Source organism: Euprymna scolopes, chromosome 5 (assembly GCF_053919585.1).
Source record: "Euprymna scolopes isolate OS-2025 chromosome 5, ASM5391958v1, whole genome shotgun sequence".
Taxonomy (NCBI): domain Eukaryota; kingdom Metazoa; phylum Mollusca; class Cephalopoda; order Sepiida; family Sepiolidae; genus Euprymna; species Euprymna scolopes.
Window position 1 is genome coordinate 111,956,749 of NC_136486.1, and position 22,029 is coordinate 111,978,777.

At 34.9% G+C, this 22,029-nt stretch overlaps 1 protein-coding gene across 1 annotated transcript in view; it reads left to right on the forward strand.

The window, feature by feature from the left end:
* Positions 1 to 957: 957 nt before the first annotated feature.
* Positions 958 to 22,029, forward strand: part of LOC145276954 (uncharacterized) — a 489,953-nt gene continuing 468,881 nt past the window's right edge. The window contains exon 1 of the mRNA XM_080128473.1: positions 958 to 1,062. Coding sequence (XP_079984599.1) covers positions 973 to 1,062 — 90 coding nt within the window. The 5' untranslated portion in view covers positions 958 to 972. The remainder of the gene's footprint in view (positions 1,063 to 22,029) is intronic.

The window sequence follows — 22,029 nt, forward strand, 5'->3', positions numbered from 1 at the left end:
ATTCACAGAAGTACACATGATTCTGGGGCCATAACTGCCATGAACCCTGGTGTTTAGTGTGTGTGTGTGTGTGTGTGTGTGTGTGTGTGTTTTATGACCTTGCAGGCAAATAATAATCACGACAAACACAATGGGTATCATTAACAAAAACTGTATTAGCAAAAAATATATTACAGAAGTATACATCATGATTCTTGGGCCATAACTACCACAAATTGCAATATTTATTTCCTGCTTACCGCAAGAAGATGTGACAGCAGGTCAGCGAGGTGGGGAAAGTTTAGCCACTGATCCTAAAGGAGAAGTATTCTGGCTTCTTAAAATTAACTGGGCATTCTCTGCTCAGGGCTCCTCAGTCTGTGATCATGACTGGACACCAAATGAATGGCACAGATCACTACGTCAATGTTTAGATGTAACTATATTTATAATCTTTTGTAAGTCCATTATTTTTAAAATAGGTATGTCATCTTATCCTGTAACACTATCTCAATTCGCCATATGATTATATGGACATTTTTTGTAAGAGTTTTTATGGCATGTGTTTCTACTGTTATAAACTTGTCAAATTACTAACAGTGTTTGTTGCCTCATTTCAGCTTCTTCTTCCAGCTCAGCCCAAATAAAGGTCTACACTTGAAAAGGAGAGATCAAAGTTACCATGGCTGTACAAGACAACTATAGTTATTCGCACAGTGTACAACAAACACCAGTACTATCATCAGATGATCATCATCACCAACCCAACAGTCTGTGAATTTCCATATCTATTCATCCTATCAACATGTCAGATAATCCACATGCAGTGGGTGAAAGTTTGCATTTGGTGCCGTTTAACCAGAATTTGTATCCTATCCTATACTGGAGAGCAGAATATGAAGAACTCGATAGGTAGAGGATGAAACAAATTTTTACCATCTCAGGAGATATAGTGAAAACGCCTGGAGAAACTGAGTGATCAAGACAGGAGGTATGGTCCATTCACCAATCCAGAACAGGTTCACACCTCCCAACAAAGGAAACAATCATGAAAGCAACAGTGACAATATATCCAGCAGAAAGGTAGGTCAAACTGAGTATATTTGCATTTACTGATTGAGCTATGGTTAAATAAATTGTTCTGTACTTTCATCTAACAATTTTTGTGGTTGAAATCATCACACTGCTGTCTAAGCTCACAACTCCAAATTCATATCCATCTCTGAAAAGCAGACTTTTTAATTCAAACTGACAGCCTCTCACTTCGATATGAGATATCGAGAAATCTTGTTACTTCATAAAACCCACTTGATGCAGCAGTCATTGTTTTTTTTTTGGGGGTTGTTTTTTTTTTGCTCATGACCAAACCCTTCATACTGCACAAAATCAGAAGTTTCTACTAATTTTTAACTGTTTACAAGTGGCAATCAGACATTTTATTACACATAAAAAAAGCTTGCAATTAAAAGTTTGGTTTGGTTGTTTTATTTTACAACATATCAAACCTTTTAGAGTTATTTAATGTTGAATCCAGTAATTTTGGTAAAAGGTTTTATGCTTCAAGTTTGTTATATCTTCAAATATTTATTCATGGTGTTTGGTTTGGTTTGGTTTGGTTTGGTTTGGTTGACGTGCCAAGCTTTTTCATATCTTTTAAGAGGAAATTTGTTTTTTTAACTTTGCAGAACATGATTGGGTTTTGCAAAGGGAAAGGAAAAAACAACGTTAACATCAATGTTCAGTGTATTTTATGTCAAGAGGCCAATATCTTCAGACAGCCTGATGTGGTAGCACCAAATGTAACTAAAAGCTCTCACAAATGGAAATGATAACTCTAGTATATGACAACTCGGAAAAAATGCTTTCAATTTAATTTGAAAGTATTTAGAGTCCCATCCAAACCCAAACTAGGCTGGTCAAAACCATGGCGCCACTAGTCTAGTAATTAAAGAGAATAGCAAGTGAACCTTGGGTTACTTTCAACAGTTTTGTAATTCTCATTTCTCTTATTTTGTCCTTTAATCCTTACATTCCATAAACAATGTTTCTGAGAATGGGGGAAGAATTGCTGTTTTCTGGGTTGGAATCTATTCATGCCAAACTTATCATTAGCTAGTTTTAGGCTTTAAAGTAGTTTTGTTTTTTGAGCAATTTCTTTTAAAAAAAAGTTATTAAATAATGAACAAGGCTATAAGTGAATTATGACTAGCAGGACCCATGGAAATTCCACAGAATGAGAAACTTGTTTAGTCAACAAAATGTTTTGATAAAGCTGATATTTTTCTGGTTAGCACAAAAATTAGTTTTTGGACAAAAAAAAAAAAAAAAAAAAAAAAAACATACAGCAAATATGAGTTCATTAACATTTCTATGAAAATAGTGTTGATTGAATTTTTTTTTTTTTTTTTTCTTCAACCCATCCAGGGTTTGTACTTTCAACTATTAAGTAACTTGATATTCTTAGCCAATGCTCGAATGCGTGAATATATTTCTTATTATTCAGCCTTGTTTCTTTAGGTTATATAATTGCTTTAAGAAGAGGAAAAAAATGATTTATAAATATTATAATGGGTGAGTAATTGAGTCTATTAAAATTATTCAAGTCAGTAAATAAAAATTGGAGAAAAATTGTATAATTATAACTTCTGTGACTAATGGTATTTTCTTTTGTAAAAAAAAAAATGCTATTAACTTGTTGCATAGCAATTAAAATGCTATGCCTACATGAATAGCAAAATAATAGTAGATCTATTACAGTAGGTATTACAAACTTGCTACCTAGCTCTCCATACAGGTTGCCTCCACTTCTATAATTCTGTCCTTTATCATAGTAGCCTCTTACACCTTCAATAGCAATATGCCTTGTCTGAGGGAACAAAAGTAAAAAAAAAAAAAATGTTTTTAAATAAGAATAAAAAAAAAACTGCCTAATTTAAAGTTTTAAAATGGGTAAATATATTAAAATTACTTTCAGTTTCAACTGATGATATCTTGTTTATTTTAGGAGTTTATTTTTATAAAATTTAGATGTAAACAAAATTTAATATTTTCTCTTTACAAACATACAATTCTTATTTATCATAATAGTTTTTATTTTTATTTATTTATTCATTTAAATTAAGGGTGTACTGATTAATTGGCAGGTTTGCAGATTAATCAGTAATCGGCCAATTTGCCAATTTATCGGCCGATTAATTACTTTTCTCTTTCCTATTAAATTTAAATCATTTCATCACTGCCAAATGGCTCATCAGATAGCTTTGACACATTAACATAGTAACTGCTAATTTAACTTAACATTTGATTAAGTGTCTGGCCACTATTATGGTTTTTGTCTTTATTAAATAAAATTACAAAATACAATTTCTAATTCTTGAATGAATATAATGAAACAGATAAGAAAAAGAAATTACAAACCAACTACAAAGTACAAATTGTAATTCTTTAAATGAATAATTATAAGCTGGAGTTCTGCACCTGCTGCTCTACTTCTTCTATTCTAGCTGCCTACCTCTTCTGCTCTCATAGTCTCCTCAGTATTTAAAGTTGGATACATTTAAGTTGTAATGAAGAAACATTAGACTTTCTCTATTCTTATGACTCAGCCTGTTCCTCATTGCTTCATACACATTAGCACCTGTACTAAAGAGCCTCTCATTCTCCACAGATGAAGGTGGTGTGCTTAAATATTTTGAAATCAGTGTACTCCGCATTGGTAAGGTCTCTTCTTCTTCCACCACTGAAATGGGTCATCACCTCTTGCAAGTAGTTGTAAAGCTATGTAATGGTCAAGTTCTTTTGTGAACTTAACCATAAGGGATTTACTCCTTTTGAGTTAAAATTGTGATTCTTGTATTTCTGTTGTAGTTGCAGTTTCCAGGTTCAACTCAGCTTCTACCTGCTCTAAGTTTTGATTTGTTACTGTAGGCTTATTTGAAGCTAATTCATCAAATAGGCTTGAAAGATATACAGTTTTACATTCACTTTGATTTTCTTGACCCTCAGCAGAGCTTGAAGAAATGTATCCTGCCAATTCTGCTTCATTATCATCAGTAGAAGTAGATGACGTAGAATTCAATTCTTAGTGTTTTCCATGTCATTCTTTGGAAATTTAAATGTGAATCTTGGATCCAGGAAAGTAGATACAAGTTTTATCATTTAGATAGGATGAAAATCTTGTTTCCATTGATTTATTGAATTTTTTAACAATGGTAAGAATTCCACTAAAGTCAGAAATATCAGAATTAGATTGGACAGCTTTTGACAGAAATAACTTTGAATTATCGATATGGTTGAAGTTCTGTGACTTGCTTCTTTGGTGATTTTTTTTTTCAAATAGATTCAGTAACTGGACAAGTCCTCAATGGTAAGTTTTTAAGGTAGGAATTTTATAGCGTTAAAAATTCTCATATGAAAAAAAATGAACAAATCTCTTATTAAAAAATTCCAGTGTGTGCAAATCATTCTGTTTCACAATTATGCCACAAAAATGTCCTTTCTGATAAATGTTTACCAGATAAAAAATATTCTGTTATTCTGAAAAAACAGCCAAGTTTGTTTGCTTATTTTAAAACTGGTAAACATTAATCAGGAGGGACTTTTTCTGGACTTTAAACATAAAGTACAACAGTCTGCATAAACAAGCAACAAATCATTTGTAAACAATCACATTGTTAACTTGAAGAAAACCAATACAAAAATAAAATAAAGATGTTAAAACACTAAAAAAAAAACAATAGTACTTATGCAGAGAATTTTTTGGAAACCCATTTCTGAACATGTGGAAGAGAGGGTGTTTTTCTAACTAGTCCGTACTTTCATCTAACAATTTAATAAACAATACAAAACAAGTGATTTCTGCCACAAGCATTGAAGGACAACTGAAGTTTTTTCTCTATATGTCTTTGACTGGGGAAGGGGTTGAGGGAACCACCTCAAATGGATGAATGTGATCAGTGTCAAGCAAAGAATTCACCAGAATCGCAAAGAAATACCAGTTGTATAAAGAACTCTATCATGGATAACATACAGTTCTTACTTTTATTAAAATTGGATTGGTGCTGAACATATAATATATGTATATCGCTTCATTGCAGGTCGATATTTCTTTTAATTTTGAAATTGCTATGAAACACAGACAAGTGAAATTTGGTATAACACTGGAAGAGCATAACAAGGTGCATTATTTCCCTGATTTTTGTGGAATTTGAACAAATATTTTGAAAATTATTCTATTTTTTCTATTTTCTAGTAATTTTAAGTGTGTATGACTTTATTGCAGGTGTCTCAAAATGCCTAGAAAGGGTCGATTGACAGCTAGTGAAAAGAAAAGTGATATATTTTGTGTACAATGCTAAGTAAGCGTTCAACAACCAACTTGTTCTAGTTGGTATCAGTTTATGAATATGAGCTATCTGCTCATATGAAAATTATCCTTAATTTGCATGTCACTACATCTCTCTATAACAGAGAGGCTTTCTGCCACGAGTATTTTTTGTACTTCTTCTTGTGCCCTTCTGAACATCTTCCTTTATCTCTCTCCGTTTCCTTGGAGATCTGGATCTATCACGTCTTTCCCTATAATCGCAGTGTTCCTCCTGCGTATTCTGATCTTCCTCTTCTGCCTTGTCACATTCTACTTCTTCCTCTTCTACCTCGTCCCTCTCTACTTCTTCCTCCACAGTTTCATTCTGCATTAACTCTTCTGTTACATCAATAGCGGGCAGCTCTGAAGGTATTTCCTCATCCGATTGTTCTCCTTGGGATCTTATTTGGTCAGCATGAGCTAGAACACTGTTCCCATTTTCTTTATTTAATATTGCAGTATTATGTCCTTTCTGCATAATAAATTCTGATGTCTCGGCTTCCGTATTTCTATTTCTTTTGTACCACATCTTTTGATTTGTGGCATATGACATAGTTAAAGGGGATCTTAATTGTCTGCCCATTAAGGCAGATGGACTTTCTGGCCTGCCTGCATACAAAATTGTTCTATAACTTAGTAATAATCTTGGTAGGAAAGCATTGATTTTCTCCTTCTGTTGCAAGCATACTTTTATGCCCTTCTTTTCCATCTGGACCATTCTTTCTACTATCCCATTACTTTGAGGGTGGTAGCGAGGGGTCTTGTATGGTCTGCATCCTATTTTTCCTAACCATTCATGCAAATCAACATCCGCAAATTCTGGTGCATTATCAGTCACCAATGTTCTCAGTATCCCGTTTCTTGAAAATATTACTCTTAATTTTTTTATCAGATACTCTCACCACTTCAGGCCAACCTGAATATGCATCTACTAATATTAATAATAGTCCTATCCCATTGGCGTGGGCATGATTCATCAGTACTCTGCTCCACGGTTCTGCTTCTCGGGGCCACACATGTATTTTCTTTTGCTTGAAATTCTTGAGTTCTGTGCATTTTTTGCATCTTTTTACGTAGTCCTCTACGTCTCTTGAGTACCCCGGCCACCATGCTTCCAATTTTAATCTTTGTGTAGCTGCCACTCCACAATGTACAGCATCATGTACACTTTTCATAACTTGTCTCCTCTGTGTTTCTGAGGGAACTACCAAGTCTCCATTACATATTACCCTGTTTTCTACAGTCAGTTTAGATCATATTTCTTTACAATTTTCATCTATGGGTATTTGGTGGTAAGCTAATTTTAGGTCTATCTTCAAAAATACTTTCATTTCGGAAAATTTATGTAGAGCTACTTCCATATTCGGAATAGGATACAAGTCAGCGCAAACTTTATGATTCACCCCTATTTTATAATCTCCATAACTTCTCAAGTCGCCATCTTTTTTTTTTATACCACAATGGGTGATGTCCATTTACTTCCCCCTGGAGAGGCAGGTTCTAATAAATCTTCCTTTATTAACTTTCACAACTTTGCTATTACTAACGGTAATAAATGCACTAGTACTTTTCTTGCTCCATAGTTGAAGGGAGGGAACATTTTCTTTTAATTTCACGAATGAAGTTGTTGTAAGATGAGAGTAAATTGTTGACAGTGGTTGCAGCTAAATGAGCATTATTATTGATTCTCATTTGCCACAAGATGAAATAGTTATAAAGATTTTTCACTTTTTTGAAGCATGCATTTTCAGTTATATGCTGTGTCTCTTTTGACCAGGAGTCTCCAAAGTTTTCAAATGAAGTGGGGGGAGGGGGTATATTGCTAACTTTTTAGGGTTATTAAGACTAAAATAAAAAATAAAATGACCAAGAGACCAAAGTAATGCCTCCATTTTTTTAAATTAAAAAAAAAATTTCTTTTATTATTATTTTTGGATTTTCCTAAGTAGGTTAATTTAACAACTATATCAGTCATTCAAAAAGTAATGACTCCTATTTTTTTTTTTAATTGTTTATGGATTTTCCTAAGTAGGTTAAGTTATCAACTATATGAAAGGCATTCTGAAAGTAATATCTCCTATTTTTTTTATTTATTGAGCTTCAAATTTCTTCTTATATTTCATCACTTTTCATAATTCTTGGATATGTTACTCATTTCGACAATCATGTTTCATGAGTTACCCAACAATATCGCCCACCTCTAACTAAAATAATACATTTGAGACATTGTCTGGGCTGTCTATTTCATTACAAACACACCAATCAAATAACTCACATGCCATCATTTTTCATAATTCTTCGATATTTTACTAATTTTGATAATCATTTTTCTTGATTTAACAGTAATTATAGCCCCGTTCTTACTAAAATAATAACTGTGATACATCATCTTGGCTTTCTATTTCATTAAGAACACACCAAACAAATAACTCAAATTTACTCATTTTTCATAATTCTTGGATATGTTACTAATTTCGACAATCATTTTTATCATGTAATCCACATAATTGACCGCCTCTTATTAAAATAATCACTTTGAGACTATATATGGGCTGTTTATTTCATTATAAACACAAATAACATACATTTAATCACTTTTCATAATTCTTGGATATGTTACTAATTTCGACAATCGTTTTTCATAATTTAACCCACATAACCCCCTTCCTCTTACTAAAAAATAACTTTGCTACATTGTCTGGGCTGTTTATTCCATTACAAATACACCAATCAAATAACACACATTTAATCATTTTTCATAATTCTTGGATATGTTACTAATTTCGACAATCATTTTACATTATTTAACCCAAATAATCCCTTTCCTCTTACAAAAAATACATTTGAGACATTGTCTGGCTAGTTATTTTATTGCCAACACACCACTTCAATAACTCACATTTAATAAATTTTCATAATTCTTGGATATGTTACTAATTTCGACAATAATTTTTCACGATTTTACAACATAATCGCCCCATCCTCCTATATAGGGTATTCTGTTAGCACAAATATCCACCTATCTTATCCGATCCCAGGTATTCTCCTAGGAAACATCCCACCTATCTCATCCAATCCCAGGCAACGTCGGGTATTTAGCTAGTACATATATCCACCTTTCTTATACAATCCCCGGAAATGCTGGGTATTCTGCTAGAAAAAATATCCAGCTATGAAACCACATCCAAGAGAGTTTACTGGCATAATATTACAATGATTGCATATTAATCTAATGGTATTCGACAATGACGCTACGTCCAAGGGAGGTCACTTGCATATTATAACAATGATTGTATATAAATCTAATGGTATTTGACAATGGAGCTACATCCAAGGGAGGTCACTTGCATAAACTAATGCTAGTCGACAATGAAATTACATTCAAGGGAGGTCACTCGCATATTATAACAATGATTGTATATTCTAATGGAATTTGACAATGAAGCTAAATCCAAGGGAGGTACCTTGCATATTATAACAATGATTGTATATTAATCTAATGGTATTCGACAATGAAGCTACAATCAAGGGAGGTCACTTGCATATTATAACAATGATTGTATATTTATGTAATGATATTTGACAAGGAAGCTACATCCAAGGGAGGTCACTTGCATATTGTAACAATGGCTGTATATTATTCTAATGGTACTCGACAACAAAGTTACATCCAAGGGAGGTCACTTATATATTATAACAATGATTTTGTATTAATCTAATGGTATTCGACAATGAAGCTACAATCAAGGGAGGTCACTTGCATATTATAACAATGATTGTATATTAATCTAATGGTATTTGACAATGAAGCTACATCCAAGGGAGGTCACTTGCATATTGTAACAATGACTATATTATTCTAATGGTATTCGACAACAAAGTTACATCCAAGGGAGGTCACTTATATATTATAACAATGATTTTGTATTAATCTAATGGTATTCGACAATGAAGCTACAATCAAGGGAGGTCACTTGCATATTATAACAATGATTGTATATTATTCCAGCCAAATAAAATTGCTCAATATACTAGGTAGAGTAAATTAAAGATTTACAGTTTTTTTTTATATTTAAATTGCATTCAGAATATATATATATATATATATATATATATATATATATATATATATATATATATATAAATTTACAATTTTTTTATATTAAAATTTCATTCAGAAAAATAAAAATTTTCAAAACAAAAATTTATTATTTGACCAAAAAGTACAATATTTAAAGTAATTTCCTTAACCCATGGATTTTCAATGTAGGCTCATCTCCTCAAAGCAAAATATTAAATATAATTTTGCAATTCAGCACATACATAGAAAATATATTAAAGAACAAAATTGCATTTAATATTTGGCTAATGATTTTACTCTGAGGAAATGAACCCACATAAAAAATCTATGGATTAAGGAAATTACTTTGAATATTGTATTGTTTGGTCAAATAATAAATTTTTGTTTTAAAAAATTTTATTTTTCTGAAGGAAATTTTAATATAAAAAAACTGTAAATTTATATATATATATATATATATATATATATATAACTTAAGTTAACAAATTTACCGAACTTCCATTACTATCGATTACTATATTGTCCTTTTGACTACTCTACACTCTTTAACCCTTATCCTTGAGTGGCCTATCGGCCTTGATAAGTGGTGACGCCTATGTAAAAAAAAATAATAAATATATATATATATATACTAGTTAGGAAATATATTTAAACAAATATATACAAAACAAACAAAATTATTATTAAAATTTGAAGATAGATTTGTTAATTTTAAATGTTTAAATGAAAAGTTTAACAAAAATAAAAAAAACTGTCAGGAAATATAAAGCAAAATAAGTTTTAATTACTATTTGAAAATCTGCAATTCTCTCGGGCAAGCATCTGTAATTTCCCAATGTTTTTTTTTTTTATGCTGAAGTATGATGTCGTATTTCAACTTCACTTGTAAAGTAAAATAATTGTGCAAAGTCAAAACATAGTCAAAAATAATAAATCCCAGACGAATTATGAATGCAAGTTGGAAAAAAGACATGTGCGGGAGATTCTACTCCAATAGTTTCTTCCTCAGAACTGCTAAACTTTGGAACTCGCTTCTAGGATTCTGCTTTTCCAACTGTACTGACATGCAGAAGTTCGAGTGTAATGTGAAAAGACATTATGCCACTCATCTCCCTTCATAATACCCCTGCAACTTATGTCCCCGATAGTAGCCCCCTACTTCAAAGTGGCACTGTGCCTTGTTTGGAGGGAAAAAAAATTTGCTCTCTCATGTTTAGACAGAAAGATGTTATATAAATTTGTTAAAAAAAAAAGAAAAAAAAAAGAAAAATGGAAAACGTTAATGCTTGCCCAATAAGAAAAATGTATTTATTTTTAAGTTTGTTTGGCTTTTGATGAAGACAATAAAACTAAAGATACTAATTCATCAGTCTTTTATTTTATCTGCCCAGGATGATAGTTGGTGGGATGTCTCACTTTTCTTATTTTGTCATGTAATCCTCACATTTCAGGAGCAATGTTTCTGACAAAGGGAGAGAATTGCTGTTGTCAATGTTGAAATATATCCATCTAACATCTGGTTGGCTAGTTTTTGACCTTGAAGTGTTTTTTTTTTTTTTTTTAGTTCTTATATTAAGTGGCTTCATGCCTTGTCTGGAGCGATTTCCATACAAAAAACAAAGAAAAAGTATACTTACAGAATTTATGTTAAACACACCTAGAAATAGACAAAGTACATTATACGAACCGAATTGACCTAAAACATATCAGTGTTGATATACAAGGAAATTTCCATATTTGACCCCCCCACCCCGCCTTTGCTGATGCCCCAGAAAATGAATACAGGAGAATGGAAAGACTAGAAAGGGAAAGCACCATCCAAACCTCCATTGAAAGGTACTGGAATGCTAAGGAAACATTGTCTTCCCATGAGTGCAGAGTTGGATGCACGCACATTTTTTTAATGTAGGCAGAAAAACAGCTCTCTAAAAAGAGAGGCATTTTGAATTGGGGAAAAAAATTAAAATTACCTCTGTCTAGAAGGATTTTTCATTCACCAACCAAAGACAGAAAAGAAAGTTTGAGGAGTGTTATTACCACTCAAATTCCAGAGAAAACCAACAGCAAAACCTTAATGATAAACGGCCGTTGTGAGAATGCAGAGTGATTTGTAACGCTGATCGAAAAAAGCAAAGAATATTGGAAACCTGTGAAGGTTTCATTCCCAATCAGGTTTCAGTCTAAAGTGTCCCTTTTTGGAGAGCTGGATTTTTTCCACATTAAAGTTGACCTTGTGTCTAACTTTACCCTCGTGGGGAGACAAGTAAATAAGCGCATGATTATTTGTAATTGCTTGGATTGTTAAAGTCTGATTAATAAACACGTTTTCTGACTTTTTGAAATTATTATTTATTTTTTTTATTTTATTTATGTAATTTCTACTCTTTCTCTCTGTCTCTCTTGCACGCGCTTCCTTTATCTCTTTCTCTCTCCTTCTCTCCCCCACCTTTTTCTCTCTCTCTCTCTCTCTCTCTCTCTCTCTCGAAGTGAAAGAGAAAAGTTTCAAATTTCATTTATACATGATGTTTATATTATTTACTTATATATATATGATGAGTCGTAGACGCCGAAACACGTGTCAGTGGATAATTACATTTTAAAAATAATATATATACCATTCCCCATGTGGGGGTACCAAATTGGTTAAAAGGGAAATTATTCCCAACTCGCATTTAGGGAAAAATGAACTTTCGTAAATAATTGAATTCATTCAAAACCAAAACAAAACAACATTCGGGTTTTCCTGCTAATATATATATATATATATATATATATATATATATATATATATATATATATATATATATTAGCAGGAAAACCCGACGTTGCCTGGTATTGAATGAGGATCAACAAATGTTTCATCCTCCTATATTTTATTGCCATTAAAATCTGTAAAATCAACCATTTTTCAATCAAATGGATTGATTGCCTACTCTAATAAGGGACCCACTCTTAGGAAGATTCTTACACTGACTTAATTGTAGTTTATATTGCACTGCACTATTGTTGATTTTGTAAAATTATTTGTTAAATATAATGACTTGAATTAAAGTTTACAAAGCAAAAGTCAAGTATCATGGTTCAGTTGTGTTCTATACAAATATTCATTTCGAAGGCGCCCTTTTTACATCAAAGAACCTCCACTTGATTTTATATGACGGGCCTTTCTGTTTGTGCGGTAATAAAACTTCTCAAATGCGCTTATAATGTTAGGCTGAATAAGATGCTAACTCTAGTCAAAATCGCCTATTTCTTCTTTCATCGAATTTTTTGATTATCAAAACTTATCCAAAACATTTCCATACAAAATCTATCTAAGAACCCGCCCAGGCACGTAAAGTACATTTTTGTGAAATTAAAAAGAAATAAATCGGCCAGCCCAGCCGTTTAGTAGTCCATAGGGAATGAATACATACGCGCGCGCGCGCACACACACACACACACACACACACACACACACACACACACACAAAGTTCCTTTTATACAATAGTAGATATATATTATTTATTTTTATATACAAAATAAATAATTAAAAAAATGACTAGTTTGCAAGAGAAAAGAAATATGTGCGCATTATTTGACTGTTTCATTTAATTTTCTGTTTTTCAGAGAAATCAAAAGCAATGGTGTGGAGCTGTAATTTGAAAAATAGCCCCAGAAGTTATACTACCCCCACCCCACCCACCTATCATTTATTAGTTTTTACTCTGTGGCCTTTAACTTATTCCCTGTACTCTTATCTCAAAAAAGCACAGTCTGCAGGGAGTTAATGCTCTTTATTTCTCTAACTGTTACAAGTTAGTCCAAGTAAGTGAGTAGACTCCCCCTCTGCTTTCTCTTCATCACTCTTTTTCACTACCACCCCCCTCCCCTTTAGTCCGGTTTCTATTACTTAACCCTCACCCACCCTAGCAAACCCTCACCTCCCTCTTTGTTCTTTCATTCTTTCTTTCTTTCTTTTAAGTGTGTTCTACACTAAATGTTTGATCTGAAGTTGTGTCCTCTTGGTTCCCCTTTCAGCAGTTCTACTACACAACTGAGGCATTTATGATTTGAGAAAAGAAGAAAAAGAGTCCCAGTTTATCCCCCCCCCCACTTCCATTCACTAAATGATAGCCTGCTCTCTTTCTCCCTCTTATCTTTATACTTTATCAACAAACTAATGGCTAAAGATTGATAATAAATGGCTCAGGGTTGCATGTGTGTGCTTGGCTCATCTGATAAGAAAAAGATAGTAGTTGCTGTGAAACGGGGAGTGTTGTTTCAAATTGTGATCAATAATTTGTTCCACTGAGGATTTCTTAATAAACTTTGTTTAAATACTTGAAACATTGTAAAGTTATCCATAACTATTAATTGTGGAAATTTGGTATCTGTCTGTCTATAAAGTTATTCATCTTAAAATTTTTTTTTTTACAATTTTCTTATTAATTTGTTCTAGCTGGGGATGGGGCATCCTACTAGATTCCACACATTTACTCACTATCTCATACATTCCAAGTAAGAGACCTTTTTAAGATTCTCACTGTCCCTTTGAATGCAATTTTTAAAAATCTCTCTTGCACTTGGTTCACCAGGTATATTTGCCAGGCAGTTTTTTAAATTCTTTTTCACGAGTCTGGGTTGCTCCTAGAAGCTGTAAAGTTATGTTTAATACTAATGGAGATTTGGTATATGTCTCTCTGGAGCCCAAACACTACTATTTTGAAATGAAAATTGCCCAAGACAAGGTATGAAGCCACTTGATGTAAGGAGCTAAAAGAAAAAAAAAACTCTACACTTTAAAGGTCACAATTTGGCCAAGTATATGTGCGAGATGGATAGAGTTTGACCCAGGAAATACTAATTCTTCTCCCATTTAGGTGGTTAAATTTGTAAGAAAAAAAGAAATTAAATAAGAACAAAAGTAAGATAAAGTTAAATATAATTTTAACCCAAAACAATCTTTACTCAAAACACATAAAAAATATTTAACATAAACAAAAAAAAAACTTTACTTAAACTGACTACAAAGTCAGAAAAGTAAAATCTAGTGGCAGGGAAGTGAATGAGGGTATTAGGAGGAGGTCAGAGTAGCTGAGTAGATTGATTATTCACACAAAGAGAATCTCCAAATTTTAAATTAGTAATATCTTTGGTCAGAGAAATATTTCAAAAGAAGTTACCTTTTGTTGCCTGAAGTTTTTAAAGAGGATTCTTTTGTCTGGATGTATAACCTTGGATCACAGTGGAGCTGAGATGGAGTGTTATATTTTTTATTCTCGTAAATTGTTACCAAAAAGAAACAAAACAGTAAAAACAAAAAAATTAGGCCCAAGGCCACTCAAAAGTTGATGATCAAGGGGGAGAAAGGAATCTATGGTCTTCCTTGTCACTGTACCTTTTGCTGGTCTATGTTAGTTCTAACTAAGGTTATCATTTACCACAATATGGCAAACACACTGGGGGGGGGGGGAGTCGTCCTCAACCCCCTCACATTCAAACTTGCCAAGTTAACAGTCATGGTGGTTACTTACTTCAAGCAGTGTCGCCCACGGCTCCAAAGTCCTCTGATGAGAGAATGCTGACATAATGTGCCATGCTCAAAGTTGTCAATTCCTTGGTTATTTGACCATTGCACACAATGCCGCCAATGTACAGGGGGTATGCTAGTTTTAGGGCCCCGTACAATGACGGGTGTACCAGGATTGGGACCCTTTCCCTTGCATTGGATAGAAAGTTCGTTTCGGAAAGGGTCATTTTCTCTAACTAGTTCCATTCCCGAAATTGCTTCCACCATTTAGCGGCCTCCACCATTTGCCAAACTGAGGTTTTGTAGCCAGCTGGCTGGTGACCTAATGTAGGCTGTCACAAAGGTGGCATCCGGGAAGTTGGAAGGGGGTTCAATGTCTTTTCCTTCTATCTGCCAGCAGTCCAGCAACAGCTTCAAATTTCTTCTCTGCCAGAGCGAGAGGTCTATTCTGTCAGACAGGGGGTCAATTTTGCATATGTCCACCCCCGATTTAAAGGGGAGGGCTTCTTCTCTTCCCTGGTTCTTCTCGGTTAGGGTGAAGTGATCGGTGTATGGGTGCCAGTGTCTGATTTGGGTACAGTGTGGGACCGTGTTGGAGTACCGGTGCTGGTGGTGAGACTGGTGCTTGTGGTTTGGTTGTGTGTATGGATGTACTAGAAGTGGGCTTTGGTAGTGTGTGTATGGTGCTGTTGTTGGGTATTATGGAGGGTGCATGTACACGAGGGGGGTGAGCAATGACCACTTCTTCACCCTCGTTCTTGACTCTCTTTTTGTTTTTCAAAGGACCAGAGAGAGGTGACATGATTTTGGTCTCCCTCTTGCTTTCTACCTCCTCCTTGTCAGAGAAGCTTTCCATTTTCCTCTTCATCCCCTGCTTGTTGAGCACGGGACATTTTGTTGTTTCTTTTGTTGCTGTTGCATTTATTGTTGCTGCTGCAGCTGTTGCTACTGCTGCTGTCATTTATGTTATTGTTGCTCCTGTTGTGGGGTTGCAACAGAGGTTGTGTGTTCCGCTTTCGACCAACCACTGCACTCCACCGCTCTTTGGCCTCCCCCTGGGGTTTGGTTGTCGACGGGGTTGGTGTGGGTGTTGACTTTGGTGGCTTGTATCAAGACATCTCCAGTTGCTAGAAGGCTGGTGGCTAACTTCTTGGGACAGTTCCTGGCAATGCGCCCCTACGTCTGGCAGAACCAGTCATGCGGACAGCAGCCCTCCATAATCACCATCATGTTTACTTGCTGTGTACCAGCACTGCTAGAATTGCCTGAAAACCCTTTTTGTTGAGTATCGTGGACACCACATAGTCAGCGATGTGGATTCAATTTTGCGATCTTACAAGGTCTACCTGCTCTACATCCGTGAACTGGCTGAGGAAAGCATCTAGATATGCGGACCCTGGTTCTCCTCTGTTTCTGATATTCGGGGAACAGCTTAAATTTGCCGCACTTCATCTCCTTTTGGGAGAGTTGTTCGGCTATTTCCCTGTTGAGGAGGAGGATGTTCCACATGGCATAACTCCTCCGCAAGAAGAAAGTGGCAGGAATGTTCAGTTTTTGGAGGATATCTGCCATTTTCTCCTTCTCCAGTCCTATGAAGCTGTTTTCCCGGATTTTGGATGTAACTAGGGACAGCACTCTGTCAGCTGTACTCTTCCAGGTGCCCAAGATCTGATGGAGTACATTGCCCTCTATATACTCTTTATATTTAGTTAGCTCGAGAGTTTTGTACTCCTCAGGGTAGAGGTTTTGCCCAAGGTCTTTCCCCATGCAGACCCTCCTGGTGGTAGAACAGCTGGGTCCTTTTTGGGGCTCAGTTTCTTGGCAGGCTCATTGGAAGTGAAAAAGTCTCTTTCTCTGGGGCTGCCTTTTGGGGGGAACTGCTCTTATGGGGAGCATTTCCTTTTTCAACATGTTTTGGGGCAGTATCCGGGTGGTATGCTCCTTCATTTTTGGGTTTGACTCTCCTTTTGGGAAACATCTCCCTTCTGAATCTTTTGGGAGTGCCACCCCTTTTTCATTTTCTGGGCAGTATGCCCTGTCATTTTTTTCGTTTGGCTCCCTCCTCGGGGGAGCCGCCCTCTTGGGGAACCACTGCCTCATTGTTAGTGAGGGTGACTGGGCAATATGCCCCTTTCTCTTTAGGGAAGATAAATTAATCCTTCATTATTAGACGCATCACTCATGAATGTGAGGACTAAAGGACAAAATAAGCAAGAGTTATAAGGTTGCTGAAAGTAAACCCAAGATCCACTTCTTCTGTTACTATTTTATGATGCTCAATTTGGCTTACTATACCATTTCAGACTACTGTACTATCATTCAATACTCAATCTATGGTCCCCCCTCGCCAAACTTTCACAAGAAACACTCGTCTAGCTGTAAACACTATCAATAATTCCCCCCACTCTTTATCTGTGCCTAAACCTAAACGTAGATTCCATGAACAAAGCTTCTTTCTTAGAACTGCACGCCTGTGGAATTGTCTTCTGTTTTCCTGCTTTCTGGCTGACTACAATATGGTTGTCTTCAAGTCTAACGTAAATAAGTTCTTGATGAGCCGTTCCATATAAGTTATCAAATTTACCAAATTTTCATTACTAATGATTACTATATTGTCCAATTTCTACTGTACACTCTTTAACCCTTATCTTTGAGTGGCCTCTGGGCCTTGATAATGTGGTGATGCCTATGTAAAAAAAAATTCAGAGTAGTGTAGTATCTGTTCCATTATCATGATACCATCATCCCAGTTATTACCTCCTTTTAAGGAGAGGCAGTGTTGTCTTTACTGTTGCCATGATACTATCTTCTCATGATACCATTCTCCCAAGCATGACCTCCTTCTTGACCAAGAAGTGTAGTATAAGTTCATTCATCATGTATACTCATAAAAAGATGAACTTCAAAGAAAGAGGGATAAAGACCTGACTAGAGATATGTTAGTTTGAAGGTCAATTATTTAAAGCTGTCCAATGCTTGCCAGCATGTAAAACAGACTTTAAACTGTATATATGATGATAATTTTTTTTTTCTCTCTTTTTACAAAGGAGTCACTACTTATCAAGGCCCAGGGGCCACTCGAGGATAAGGGTAAAAGAGTGTACATTAGTCAATGGGACAATATCGTAGCAATCGTTAGTAGTGGAAATTTGGTAAATTTGACTACTTAAGAGGATTGCTCATCAAGAACTTGTTGTCATATTGTTGTCAGCTGGAAAGCAGGCAAATGGAAGAGAGTTCCACAGGCATGCAGTTTTAAGAAAGAAGCTTTATTCATAGAATGTATGTTTAGGTACAGATAAAGAGTGGAGGAAATTATTGATATTAGTTTTTCGTGAAAGTCAGGCAAGCAAAGATAATAGATTGGAACTCAAATAAGCCATGAAAATAACGATAAAACAGAGACAGGCTCACAATGTTTCTTCTGTGGGAAAGAGGTTGCAGGGAAGAGAAAAGGGCATCCCCCACTAGGCTACAAAGTCTATTTTGAACTCTGTCAAAGCAGGATAAAATGCTTCCAGCAGCTCCTGCCTAGATGTGGCAACAGTACTCCATCCTTGGCTCATACAAGTAGAGAATTGCATCAGCAGTGAGATATCTACTGGAGCAGTGGAGCAATCCCACCATTTTTCCAGCAGACTTGGCAAAGGATTTGATGAACATATTCCATTTCAGATCAGGAGTAAAAGTCAGACCCAGAAGCTTGTTAAACCTTGGAGTCTCCACAAGATGAAAGCCATTCATTTCAATTGATGCCAGATGGCAATCAGATGATGGCCCAGTTCCTGTAGAAGATACAGACATGTCTGCTGCAAAGATGGTGTGCTCCTTCTGTTGGGCTAGAAAACTTCTCACACCTGAGTCTATCTTCTATAAAGCTATCGTTCACCCATGCATGGGGTATTGTTGCCACATTTGAACTAGTGTATCAACCACTACTCTCTCCCTCTTAAGCAGGGTCTAAAGAGAGTTTCTAACCTAATAGGTCCCATACTGTCTACCAAGCTGCAGCCACTGCAATGTTGCATCCCTGTGCTTATTTTATAAGTACCCCGATGGAATATGCTCTGACGAAATTATTGCACTTGTAACCCAGATTAACACACCTGCACAGCAACAATTTTTTTTTTGTTTTATTTTTATTTTTTGTTTTTATTGTTAAAAATAAAATATTTTCAAACTACATATTTAGTAAGACCTAAATTAAAGCCAAAACTCACTGGTTGCTGTAACTACCCATTCATGGTTACGTCTCAATGATTGTTTTGTAACTTTAAGAAATTCCAAAGTGATTATGAAGCCTTTAAAGAGTCAATTGAAAAGTAACTTCTGACCATAATAAAACCTAAAATCTATAGGATAATCATGTTGACACACCGGTTCTCACTAGATCACCGAAGTTAAGCAACATTGAGCTTGGTCAGTACCAAATGGGTGACTATTTAGAAACACTAGGCGCTGTATGTAGGAGAACATCAACACCTTTCTGCAAGAGCTGCTAAAGCCTAATGTCATCATCTCCCCTAACTGGGATATACGTGCAACTGGGAACCGCTTATGAATTTCATACTCCCATGGAACTTCCTCCTTTGGAGGAAGCTCGTCTAACCTACCTAGGATGAGTGCCGCTTTTGTTTTGGGTCGGTATAATAAAATCGTAAAGACAAAAGTCAATAATATGGTTCATTTGTGATGCTAAACTAAAATATTTTTCAACCAATGTATTATTAAACCAATCTTGCTCAATATTTATTTATTTTCAGTAAAATTTTTGAACAATTTGGAAAATTTTAAGTAGGATGACCCCTGGAGTAAATGTGGTATTATGGTGATTGATGATCCTAGCTAAGAGTAGGATAGACATTTTCTAGTTATGGTAACAAAGGATAACCAACGACACCCATTTTCCTACACTTTTGAATTTGTTGAAATGTTAAAATGTAATTTTCTTTATATTTAGTGCAAATATCTAAAATGATTTGGAGAAATTCAGAAGTGATTATGATACCTTTTAGGCGTTCAATTGAAAAGTGACTTCTGGCTGTAATTTAAAATTTGAATGTAAAAGCCAATTATTATGGTTCATTTCAGCTTTTCAACCAAAGAAAAACAGTATTTGTCAAACTATTATTGAACCAACCTTGCTTGACCAAAGTAAACAAGTTTGACCTTAGATCAGCTGATGTTTAGGTTCAACCTTTCTTGTCTGATGATAATCAATCTTTTATTTAAGTCAATAATTTGAAACTACATGATTTAATGATGCTTAATATTTGTTAAGTCATTACTTTACAGAATTGGATTTTACTTGATAATCATGTGAAAGTGTTAGAATATTTTATCTTTTTAATATAAGATTGTTTTTAAAATATTATGAGGTGCCTTCGATAAGTTTCCAGACTTTTTTTGTACATGCATTGAAAATTGTCATAGACTCTTGAAAATTCAGTATGTTATTGCTATACGTCTTATGGGATGACTAATTTTTATGATTTGAGGTTTAAATGAACAGCTACAGCAGGAATTGGAATACACCCTATTCAAGTTTGATTGTCACAGCTGGTGAATTTCAAAAGTGCAATCTGGACGTGGTGACACTTTAGAAGAAGGATATGCAATAAAATTCTATTTTAAACTTGGAAAAATGTCACAGAAACGTATGGAATGCTTCAGACTGCTTTTGGACCATCTTGCATGAATTGAGGATCAATTTTTGGGTGGCCTAAGAGATTCAAGGAAAGTGGGGAGTTTGTGAAGGATGATGAGAAGTGTGGATGGAGTAAAGAAGTCAGAACACCAGAGTTGATTGGCCAAATAAGGAATTTCATGGATAAGTGCACAGTTTGATCTCAATTATTTGCAAAGAACTGAAGATGTAGAAGATTCGTGCAAAGTTTGTCAGAGAAGATTAGAAAGAAAGACGTTGTTATGACAGCAGGGAGATAATCAAGCTGCTCAATTGATAGTCCTTGCTCTTTGTGACTTTTGGTTATTCCCTAAGCTCAAGGAAAACCTTAGGGTCTATCTTTATGAGACAATTGAGATGAATGAGGCTATGACAAATGTCATTGACGCTCACACAAGAGGACTTCCATGGGGACTTCCAGTAGTTGTTGGAACGGTACAACAAGTGCATTGCAGCCAGAGGAGATTACTTAGGAGGGGATAAGAGTTTCATATGTGTGTACTATAAATAAAAGTGCTCATACATAAAATGTGGAAACTTATTGAAAGCATCCCTGTATGTTCATTTATTTTTTATAAAAATAAGCATTTGAAATACACACACACACAAAAAAAAAATCTGTTTTAGTTGCAACTGTTCTACTGAATGAAGCAACAATTAAATGGTTCAGTAAAAAGTTGTGAAGCATTAAAAATAAAATTTGCATAATCAAAATTTATTAACAAAAAAAATAAACTAATAAAGATGACTCATGCTAAAAGATTGAATGAAAAATCTGATTGAAAAAAAAAAGAAATTTGTACCAAGTCATATTTTTGTATAGAAAGATGTTTACCTTTCCTAAACTGAGTCATGCATATAACTTCCCCTGCTGCTACCATACTACTTGCTGAAGATCCACTATAAACACTCAATCCGATACTATAGAGATTATCATGGCCTCTCCAGACTCCCTTCTGTCCAGGTGATATATGGTCAGGCTTACTCCTAGAAGGTGCACTCACCTAGGCATTGCCTTCTCTCCTTGAGTAGGGATTGGTTTATTGCTAATCTCCTGAGTACCTCTACTAGGAATGCTGACAGCTACGTTTTCATTAACAAAATAAGTCTTTATGCATACATGCTGCTTTTTACATGTTTCTGCTTCTTTTCATGAATGGCTATTAATCATCTCGCCTGTTTGACAAAGACAAATAAAACTTTCATGCAGGAAAGACACAAGGAGACATTTGCTGAGTTTTCTTCAAGGTTTTTATTTGGAGAGAATGGATTTAGGAGAGAACAACTATTGTTATTTTATCTAGCTATTTACTTCTTAAACTTAACTTTCTAACTTAATGAGTGACGCAGACGGACAGAGTCAACGGTAACATCCACCTAGATTATCAATTTTCTACATCATTTG